Genomic DNA, 11,231 nt, shown 5'->3' with positions numbered 1-11,231 from the left:
AAATAAAAGTTCATTAGTGTGCTTGCCAGCAACAACACCATTGTTATTCCCCACACTTACAGTAATGTATTATTCCACTTCTTCACAATATTGCCAGTGTCTGATATGTCTACTTGTGTCTTTGAAAATGAATTATATGAGGTGAAGTCTTTTTGCAAGCTATTCATGGACAATGTTCATTAAGTCCTACCAATAAGCATTGGATGGATATGAAATGCTTCAGGCCATTTTAGTATAGTGCACATGAAAGGCAGAGTTAGTAGAGGGAGACTCCTAAACACGCATCATTTATCTTGTCTATGTAGAGTCAGATGGTGGCAAGGATCTTCTAGTAGTAGGCATAAACCCCCTGAATATTGATATTCATTAGATTTTATTTGAAGATTTGGTGATTGAGAAATGTATTGTTAAAACGAGAACATTTTCAATCACCTAGCACTTAGGAAACATAGATAAGGGGTGGCTAACCCTCTTGGAGAGCAAGCAGGATTTTCTTCCAGACCTATTTTAAAGAGTTCACCAAAATTATAAAATCCAAAATGTTTGTGTCTTTACCTTGAAAGCAGTATATGGACAAGGAGACTGCAATCTATGATTTGGTTAGCCACTGCCACCAACCATTTAACATTTAACAATATTTCCTGTGCAGAGCATTCCCACTGACCTTCCCACTGTTCCTCACATTTGCCTGTTTTCCCATCTAATTTCATTACAGTCTGAATAAAGTCTCAAACCACCTAAATAAAATGTTTTTAAAAATATGAGCATACTTCAAATGTCATCCCCCAAAAGTAACAAAGTCGTAGAATTTTGAGTGTTCATTTAATGTTCAAAGCAATCGAAATACACCTGACCTGTATTCCCCCCCACCCACCCTGGTCATGGGGCCTAAGCCATGTAAAAATCCATAGAATTGCTGGAAATTGGCTTTAAAACAGATGCAGACCACCGTTTAGGCAAAAATTCACGCTAAGCTTTCTTCAAAAATTGGCAACCCTGCAAATGCATGTTTATTTCAAGCACTATGTTTAGCCTCTTTATTAGCACTGTAATAGCCAACACATTTCACATTTTAACAGACAATCTTATCCAGAGCGATTAAAATAAAAAAAATGGTGTGTCATTTTTCATACTGGTCCATCGTAGGAATTGAACCCTCAACCCTGGCGTACTGTTACAACAGTAAATGGACTGGAGAGAAAAAAGGAACTGCGATTCTGTGTAATCATTACACTTCCTTCCTACCTCTGTGGGGAAAATGTGTCAGTTTAAGAAGAGTGGTTTCACTTTTCTCTCGTCATATCACTGTAGCTCAGCGCCTCGACTCTATTTGGAACCATGACATTTGTGAACACTCTCAAACAGTGGGATGAGGCAGTGGCCTGTTTCGAACGCGGGGATTCCGCAGCTGCCCTTGGAACATTTCTGGACATCCAGGAAAAGAACTCCAAAATCTTTTTCAACATTGGCTGCCTACATTTGATCAATAAGAACCTAGATGCAGCTGAAAAGGTATGGCAGTTTTAACCAAATATCATCATTAATTAAAATACAATTCTCTCTTTCCCTGTTTTTACCAAGTCAATATATCTAAGGGTTAAAGTTACTATCACATTGTAATTCAATGTTATTTTACACTTCAAAAATGCAAGTCACAGAAAAAGGGGAAGTTTAGTTTAAGTACACAATGCTTGTGGTACCATTTGATTGGAAGGAAGTCACTGAGTTTCTCTGAATATCACACAGGCTTTGGACAGATGTATCGGAAAGGATGAACACTTGGCTGTTGCATTCTTTCAAAGGGGGTTGACATTCTACAAAAAAGAAAGGCAAGACAAATCTATCATATTAGGGATGAGTGATTAGATGCATTATAATTGCTTAAAAATAGAATCCCATTCTTTCGAATGGTGTGTTAAAGGGACATTTCACAATTGTTCATATTCATCATCAGGACCACCCCAACATCAGCATGTGAAAACAGTGAGTTTCTATGATTTTATAGAGGATAAGTGTTTCCGAGGACTTCATCTGGAAACATTTGACATCATCTGGTGTGAAGTTAAATTGTGAAATGTCTCTTAAAATTGATAATCGTTTTGTACAATTAAACGTAGCATATTTATTCTACATTATTCAGCTGTATATGTGTTTTACCTATAGCCGGATAGTGAATTACTTGGATACCTCCTCACTTTGCCTGCAGGTTTGAGGAGTCTTTTGCTGATTTCCAACATGCCTTCAAGGAGTTGAGGGGGAACCAGCTGATCGACTACAAACCTCTTGGTCTGAGATACAAATTATATGCTTGTGAGGTGAGATATGATGGAAGTCTTGCCTTTGTAACAATGATTGGATGTTGAATATGTTACGTGTATTTTAGCAACCTATCAACAGCAACCTACCCCAACAAACATCACAGTATGTATACACAGCAAAAAAAAGTGCATAGGTGGATGCTACAATGTAAAGCACTTTGAGACCTGGGCAGGAAGCGCTGTATAGCTGTAATTTTACATCAACAAATGTCTGAGTGGTATCACTCCCACAGGTACTGCATAACATGGCGCTGGCCCATGCTCAGCTGGGTCAGTGGGAGAAAGCCAAGGAGAACCTCCTGACTGCTCTGAATCTCAGGACTGAGGCCAAACTCAGCCACATCGACAGAGGTCTGGAGTGCATCCTGGTCAGTGGCCCTTCTCTCTCTTAAGCCTTTTTCACACTATCATGTCGACCTCAACCATACTGTGCTGGCTTAGATATGTACTTTTTTGTATTATTTTATTTTTTTACATTGTTTGTTCCAGCAGCTATAGTGGATGAGTAACCAGGCCAGGCGGCTCATCTCAGTAGTGTGAGAAGTGTTTCAATGTGTATTTATTATGCATTTTCACGGCGTCTGACTGTTCAACAAAGTTGGAGATGTAAGTCCTCTGTTAATCCTTATAGAAGCAGAAGCTGTTTGAGCCAGTTAAGGTCCCGGCGAAAGTGCTGTTCAAGCCAAACAAGAACTATGTGGCTGAACTGGAGAAGAAGGACTACCTGGGAAAGGCTAAGGTATCCCTATCATCTCTCTCTAAAAACATAACATGCATATTAACCAGCCAAAATGTTGCGACTTTTTAAATGTGTTTACAACATGCATGTCTAGTACCTACTTTGTTTGAGATGTGCAATTTAAATGAGTTTGAATAGCCTTGGGTCTTTCTTTAGGATAGCTATTTGGCAAGTTATTAGTAAGTAGTCATGTCATAAAGTATTGTTTCATGTTGAACCAGTTTTATTCTCTATCCTCAGGTTGTTTCTTCCATCGTCTTCCAGGATGAGTTCTCTGGCTTTGCTCCGTTACAGCCACAGGTGGAGTGTCATGATTTGATGTTTTAAAAGTGCCTTTAAAAACTGTCAACAATTAAAATAAGAAATTGATTGAGGAGGAATATTCAGTGTAATGTGATGTGCCATTTTTTTGACGGTAAGAGTAGGTTGAAGATATTCCTACCAGACCAAAAGCACCTGAAGTTCTGAGGTAAAGTTCATGTGATCTCAATGTTAATTGTAGGGGACACTGGGGGTGGTTTGACACTTAAAGTAACTGTCCAGTGTTTCCAGATTTCTATGAAATATGACCTATATTTAATTACAATATAAGTGAGAATTTTCCTTCCAATATCTGGTTTGGCCGTACGCCAAAAACAGAATGGTTTGGGCTTATACCAGTCATTACAAATATTAATTCACACAAGTAGACCACTGATTGGCCAGCTTAGCCAGTGTGCCAACATGACATCATGTTCTATGAGGAAATAGCAAGCATTTTTAAAACTGTCTATTTGAGATACAAGTTTGAGGTGAGTTTTTTTCCTACAATTTATGCTTTGGCCACATACTAGCATAGAATGATTAAACAGCATTATTTGGGTATGAGTTAAAGTAGGATATCTCTGTCTCCTCCCGCAGGGCTCTAGAGGGAGAGCCTCACACTGTCCTCTTTGAGTTTGTCCCTGAGACAAGTGATGAGTTAGCTGTGGTGCCTGGCAACATTGTCTTTGTGCTGAACAAAGGATCTGACAACTGGGCCTCTGTCATCTTCAATGAGCGAGTATGAGTACAAACATTACACTTAAAAATGCTTTATGCATGAAAAATGTGGATCTATTGTACTCATTATGCTCAAACATACTTGGTTGATTATGAGCATCTGTATTAAACAAATGATGTGTGTGCAGTGAATTAATTTAAACTTTACATTTTTAGAGGGGGCTTGTTCCTTATAATTTCCTGGAGCGTTTGGAAATAACCTTATCATCTAAGCAAGATCAGGTACATTTCTACTGTCAATATAGTGTTTATTCCTCATGACAAGATGGCATTGACTCTAACGTGTGTCAATTCTGAGCTATAACAAATTGGACATCTTTAAAGGTTGAATCCCCAAAATACTGGTAAATAAAGTTTACCCCTCAATTGCTATGTTAATTGATTCCCCCTACATGGGTTGATTGCTTTCTTGTAGGATGGGACAGACAAGGATGACATCCCAGGGCCACCTAGACGAGAACCACCAAATAGACCTCAGAGAAATTCTGGTAAAGATATTTTATGTAAAAATGTAATGGAAGTTGTATAGTAAACATTTTAATTATTGGAAATGCAACATCACCTATTACAAATTATGTAATTTTTGGGGGTATTGTTGCAGCAGCTTCTGCTACTGAAAATCAGAGCATTGGGGACACAAAAACAGAGGTATGAGAATAATTGAAAATCAAGTTCAAGACATGTTTCACAGCATGCAATATCCAAAGCAAATATCAATTGTTTATCAGTACTCTACGCTTATACATTTTAAATATCATTGTACGTTTATTTCATTCCCTAGTCTTGCCAGAGTGAAGAGTTTAGTGACCCTTCACTCTGTGTAGTGAAAGTGCACTTCACATACACCATAGCAATCTGCATGGTGCCTGGACTTCCCTACACAACAACTCTGGAGAAAATCAGTAACAAACTGGGCCTCCCTGCCACAGCAATCACCTTGAGGTATGGCACTGTTTAAACATTAGCGTCAATTTATTTCAACAATCATTACTATTACAAAACTAAGCTCAGCGTTTTTGTGATTTTTCTCAAGCTATGCCCAAATAGATTTGGGTAAAAAAGTGATTGATGAGAACACAAGGATGGAAGATGTTTGGAGCTGTGTCCACAATGGTCGTTTAACACTGTGGTGTGATCTCAAAGAGGTAATATGGTCATGTACTGTATACAGTATTTTATGTCATAATAGTCTTTTGCTATGTGGATTTTTAATTTACAAATGTAATAGTCAACAAAACTTTGTTCTGACAGATGTCATCATGTGTGTACTAATGTCCCTTGTTTCATGTAATCTACACTACAGGGAGTGAGTGAGCAGCTACAAAGCCAGACTCACCTGATGGCGCTTCATTCCTATGAGTCTTCAACCCCAGAGGATCTTGAGTTCCATCAAGGAGATACCATCTTACTTCTCTCCAAAGGTGAGCTACCCATTTCTCTCATGCGGGGCACCATTTCCACAATGCAGAAATTGGTTGTGTCAGTGTTTTATTCTGTTATATGATATCCTGGAAGAGCTGGAAACCTGCTGTTGTCTTACAGAACACAGAATTAGGGTTACAGAAGCAATAGTACATTCCCATTTTCATTATTTTCTCATGTGGGCCACCATTTCGACATTGGGAAAATAATTTGTGTCAAGAGACTAACTGTATTTTCTCTAATAGCTGTAGAGGCGTACATTGACTTATTGTTATTTGAAAAAGCCTCAATCTAATGTTTTCTTCACCCCCCCCCCCCCCCCCAAAAAAAAAACCCGACATTTTGGTATTTATTTAATTTGTTGTCTGTTGATATAGTCCCAAAATGTTTTGCATGTCAGCAGTCAAGTTTTGAAGATATAGTATTTTCAAGAAGCAAAGTGTCACTTGTCACATCACAATGATGCGTTTTTAATCCCTTGATACAATTGGCATCATCATGATGATGTGGCAAGTGATATCTCGAAAACTTGACTGCGGACATGCAAAATATTGTTGGGACTGTAAAACTGTGAGAAAAAAATCATTAAACAGTTTTGGAGTGGATTTTTTTCCTTTAAAATACAGAAGCAAAAGTAATTTCCCATTTTCATTACTTTCTTTTCAGTCAATGAAGACTGGTTTGAGGGACAGTGCAACGGAAAGATTGGCATATTTCCGGCATCCTTTGTGGAAGAAGTTCCTATGAAAGATAAATAATGTAAAAGGACTGTCAGGATAAGGAACAATGACTTCATAGAGATTGGGGGATTTGTTATTTCTACTTTGAGCATGAGGTCCGGGATTCTATCCGATCACGCTTTGGCAGCTATGCACCTTTTAAAGGCAATGTTCACACATTCGTGGAAACTACATTTATGGTCCACACTGCATATGTTGGCTGACTCAGCTCAATATGGGATTGAATCCTGGCCTTCGTCTTCTAATCTGGAAACCACCAAACAAACATCATCAAAGAAAAACAGTCAGATTTCAGTATTTATGTTGAGAGGAAGGCATTTAGGTCCGAAACGTCATTACCTAAGCAAGGACTTTTCTTCATTGGGCTGATATTTACCAATTTATTTCATGTTATTGTTAAAGTGTGTTATAAGTTTTAATAACCTTTTTGGCCAGCACGAATCAAGCATGCCCAGGTTTTCTACATATTTGAATAGAAATGCATTATTTTGTTTTACCTTCTTTTTACAGTTGAATTCCCATACACTGAGTTTACATACACTTAGGTTGGAGTCATTAACTCGTTTTTCAACCACTCCACATATTTCTTGTTAACAAACTATAGTTTTGGCAATTCGGTTAGGACATCTACTTTGTGTCATTTTTTCCAACAATTGTTTACAGACAGATGGTCAGAAGTTTACATACACAAAGTTGACTGTGCCTTTAAACAGCTTGGAAAATTCAAGAAAATGTCAAAGCTTTAAAAGCTTCTGATAGGCTAATTGACATCATTTGAGTCAATTGGAGGCGTACCTCTGGATGTATTTCAAGGCCTACCTTCAAACGCAGTGCCTCTTTGCTTGACATCATGGGAAAATCAAAAGAAATCAGCCAAGACCCCAGAAAAACAATTGTAGACCTCCACAAGTCTGGTTCATCGTTGGGAGAAATTTTCACCTGAAGGTACCACGTTTAGCTGTACAAACAATAGTACACAAGTATAAACACCATGGGATCACGCAGCCGTCATACCGCTCAGGAAGGAGATGCGTTCTGTCTCCTAGAGATGAACGTACTTTGGTTCGAAAAGTGCTAAATCAATCCCAGAACAACAGCAAAGGACCTTGTGGAGATGCTGGAGGAAACAGGTACAAAAGTATTTATATCCACAGTAAAACAAGTCCTATATCGACATAACCTGAAAGCCCGCCCAGCAAGGAAGAAGCCACTGCTCCAAAACCGCCATAAAAAAGCTAGACTATGGTTTGCAACTGCACATGGGGACAAAGATGGTACTTTTTGGAGAATTGTCCTCTGGTCTGATGAAACAAAAATAGAACTGTTTAGCCATAATGACCATCATTATGTTTGGAGGAAACAGGGTAAGGCTTGCAAGCCGAAGAACACCGTCCCAACCACGAAGCACGGGGGCAGCATCATATTGTGTGGGTGCTTTGCTGCAGGATGGACTGGTGCACTTCACAAAATAGATGGCATCATGATTTTTACTAGGATTAAATGTCAGGAATTGTGAAAAACTGAGTTTAAATGTATTTGTCTAAGGTGTATTTAAACTTCTGACTTCAACTGTATGTGCTTGTATGTATCTGACACCACAAATGGTTCCCTCAGGAACAATCTGCTATACCTAAGTTATTTTTATGTAATTGTTAAACAAATTAAACATTGGGTATAGCATGGACACAGACTATTCTGAATTGCAGTTTCAGGACCTTTTGGTGTGTGTGTGTGTGTATATGAAAATAGCTTTCATAGCACATTTAATGTCTGCAAATATGACTGATCCAGCAGCCTATATTAAAGATTTTGAATGACAAAATCATACATAACTCTTTTCATATCTCAATTGTGATTTACAGTACATGGAGCAAACTGTTGGTGATTAAATAATAACAACAGCGATGAGTGCATTTAAGGAAAACTCCACCCCAAAATAATTATTTGTTATCAGTTTCATGAATCCATTGTTGATATAGTCCCAAAATGTTTTGCCTGTCAGAAATCAAGTTTTCAAGATATTTAACTTTTGAAATACAGCCGGTGTGAGACCTTAAACTTTTGGGTGGAATTTTCCTTTAAGTCCAAGTATGTGGTCTCGCATTTTCAAAGTTTCATCTGTTACATTTTAACAGTTCTGGTTCTGTTCTTTTTGAAGACTCATATACAGTGCATTCGGAAAGTATTCAGACCTCTTTTGTAACATAACAAAACGTGGAAGAACTGTATTAACCTTTATATATGCACACTTCTTACAAAGAGATGTGGAAACCCTTGAGTAAATGTGTGAGTTAAAGACATTTTCTGGTACTTCTGTTTACTTTTTAGCCAGTAATTCTGAAAGTAGCGCTCACGAGCTAAAAGTGTTCCCCCAAAAATTGCATCCTATGTGCACCACGTCATTCTCGTTCACGTCTCTCTCGCACTCTGCTGTGTGTGCATGTTGCCAGCTGTCACTAAAATGGCGATGGGCTGTAAACAGTCGCTTTTAAAACTTGGGATTTCATGGCTAATTGAGGTAAGACCATTATTCCGCTCATAGATTATGTATGAACTAAATCAAATCAAATGTATTTATATAGCCCTTCTTACATCAGCTGATATCTCAAAGTGATGTACAGAAACCCAGCCTAAAACCCCAAACAACAAGCAATGCAGGTGTAGAAGCACGGTGGCTAGGAAAAACTCCCTAGAAAGGCAGAAACCTAGAGGAACTAGGCTATGAGGGGTGGCCAGTCCTCTTCTGGCTGTGCCGGGTGGAGATTATAACAGAACATGGTCAAGATGTTCAAATGTTCATAAATGACCATCATGGTCAAATAATAATAATAACAGTAGTTGTCGAGGGTGCAACAGGTCAGCACCTCAGGAGTAAATGTCAGTTGACTTTTCATAGCCGATCATTGAGTATCTCTACCGCTCCTGCTGTCTTTGGAGAGTTGAAAACAGCAGGTCTGGGACAGGTAGCACGTCCGGTGAACAGGTCAGGGTTCCATAGCTGCAGGCAGAACAGTTGAAACTGGAGCAGCCGCTACACATTGTCACATCCAGCCCAAAGCGGGAGGTTTAAAAAATACTTACTAGTCGCCAAAGCTCTGGATCATGTCTTTAGTTAAGCAATTAACATCCCATCATGCTTAGCCATGTATAAAAATGCCAAGTTCCCCATTATTTTGGCTACCATGGCTAGAAGTTTTCATTGACTTTGAAAGAGGGGTCCCAAAAGAGCATCAGTCACCAGATCTCAACCCAATTGAACACGCATGAGACTGCATTTTCCACCACCAAAACAAGGAATTTCTCATGGAAGAATGGTGTCACATCCATCTAATAGAGTTCCAGACACTTGTAGAATCTATGCGGTTTATGTTGGTGTTTCCTTTATATTGTCAGTTAACTTAGTTATGCTATAATACTGGCCTTAAATGTCTCAGAAGATTGATTTCTTGAATTGGAATCTGTTGAGCTATGAGTCCAAGTCATCATGAAGTTTGTCATGGTTGCACCTTCGTGACCGATAATGAACACACTGTAGTCCTCAACGGTCTGTCCACATTTCAAAACAAACTGCCTACCAAACTGATAAACGGCTTGATCACCGTTTTGACACGGAGAACTGCTGTCATTGTGTTGTCTGTGTGACTGTAGCAAAGTTCTCCGTCCACATGAAGGGTTGAGGCGGCAATGTTCGGATACTCAGAGGAAAGATGTTCCAGAAGATCATCTGAGGACAGACATGATCATGCTTTAAACCAGTATTAAATACATTGCTAAAAGGTGTTGAAAATGGCCTATCTTGTTTTAATACATTTATAAAACTGTCACTAAAATAGTATTAGTCGCTCACATTCCTTTTTGAAGTATATCACAAACTCAAAGTTTCCGAGTCCTAAAAGAAGTTCAGTGTGAAACATTACCAATAATGTGAGCATAGTTGACATTGTACAAGATGATGTGACTCTGTCTGTCGGGGTACGACTCACCACAACTGGAAATATCTGGAATATTGACAATAAGGTTATAGTGTTAAATCTCTTCAGATTATTACAGGCGCAGTGCAGTCAACATCTAGATTTCTGTATTTTATATATATTTTCACACTGAGGTTGGAATAATTCTGTTAATAATAATTGTGAAAATTATTATAATGCCCTTTTTAGTGTAAAAGCTGTTTGACATTTCAGCCTGTTTTTTGTAGGATGGAGTTTTGTCCTGCCTGGTAACACAGTTAATAGTCCAATGACAAAGAGTCAAGACCACTCCTGGACAGTTTTTTTTTTTTTTTGTCAATTTAAAACGGTAAAAAAAATTGTCACAGTAGTGTACTGCATTGTTACTCATAAATTATTATTTGATATCAAGATTAAAAGGGCTTTGGACCTTTTTTAAAATGGTAAACTAATGCTTACAAATTCACTTTTCTCATTCAATAACAAATACTGAAATCATAATTGGCCTACACTCTCACAAACTGTTATTCAAGTGACAATTTGTGTAGCTAGCTTGTTAGCAACTGCTTTAAGGGATAACAATCCTTATACATGTTTGAACTGATGATCATTGATGAAGTGGGTGCACCTCAACCACACTCAAGGTACTAAACGATATAATAACTGCCATCGATAAAAGACAGTACTGTGCAGCCATCTTCATCGACCTGGCCAAGGCATTCGACTCTGTCAATCACCATATTCTTATCGGCAGACTCAGACTCAACAGCCTTGGTTTCGCAAATGACTGCCTCGCCTGGTACACCAACTACTTCTCAGAGTTCAGTGCGTCAAATCGGAGGGCCTGTTGTCTGGACCTCTGGCACATCGTTCAATTCTCGGGCCGTTCAATTTCTCTGTATATATCAACGATGTCGCTCTTGCTGCGGATGATTCCCTGATCCACCTCTACGCAGACGACACCAGTCTGTATACATCTGGCCCTTCTTTGGGCACTGTGTTAACTAACCTCCAAATGAGC

General features: G+C 38.7%; 1 protein-coding gene across 2 annotated transcripts; it reads left to right on the top strand.

The window, feature by feature from the left end:
* The first annotated feature begins 1,249 nt into the window (after nt 1–1,249).
* LOC110535299 (neutrophil cytosol factor 2) lies at nt 1,250–6,910 on the top strand. Of its 2 annotated transcripts, none has more exons than XM_021620206.2 (15): nt 1,250–1,512; nt 1,747–1,829; nt 2,207–2,315; nt 2,552–2,686; nt 2,950–3,057; nt 3,298–3,357; nt 3,483–3,526; nt 3,958–4,099; nt 4,255–4,320; nt 4,514–4,586; nt 4,703–4,746; nt 4,880–5,040; nt 5,132–5,243; nt 5,402–5,519; nt 6,187–6,910. In XM_021620206.2, the coding sequence occupies exons 1-15, from the start codon at nt 1,339–1,341 to the stop codon at nt 6,276–6,278; spliced, it is 1,521 nt and encodes a 506-aa protein (XP_021475881.2). In that variant the 5' UTR covers nt 1,250–1,338; the 3' UTR covers nt 6,279–6,910. The 2 variants fall into 2 exon arrangements, with proteins under 2 accessions (XP_021475881.2, XP_021475880.2); XM_021620205.2 differs by having other exon boundaries at nt 4,700–4,746.
* Nucleotides 6,911–11,231: the final 4,321 nt, after the last annotated feature.

Source organism: Oncorhynchus mykiss, chromosome 11 (assembly GCF_013265735.2).
Source record: "Oncorhynchus mykiss isolate Arlee chromosome 11, USDA_OmykA_1.1, whole genome shotgun sequence".
NCBI classification, from domain to species: domain Eukaryota; kingdom Metazoa; phylum Chordata; class Actinopteri; order Salmoniformes; family Salmonidae; genus Oncorhynchus; species Oncorhynchus mykiss.
Note: the sequence above shows the minus strand (reverse complement) of the source record. Positions and strands in the feature narration are given on the sequence as shown.

Excerpts from the sequence above, each read along its gene's own strand:
- LOC110535299 (XM_021620205.2), top strand. The coding sequence starts at position 1,339 with ATGACATTTGTGAACACTCTCAAACAGTGGGATGAGGCAGTGGCCTGT. Across the intron at positions 2,316-2,551 it reads ACAAATTATATGCTTGTGAG|GTACTGCATAACATGGCGCT; the intron begins GTGAGATATGAT and ends TCACTCCCACAG. Across the intron at positions 3,058-3,297 it reads ACTACCTGGGAAAGGCTAAG|GTTGTTTCTTCCATCGTCTT; the intron begins GTATCCCTATCA and ends CTCTATCCTCAG.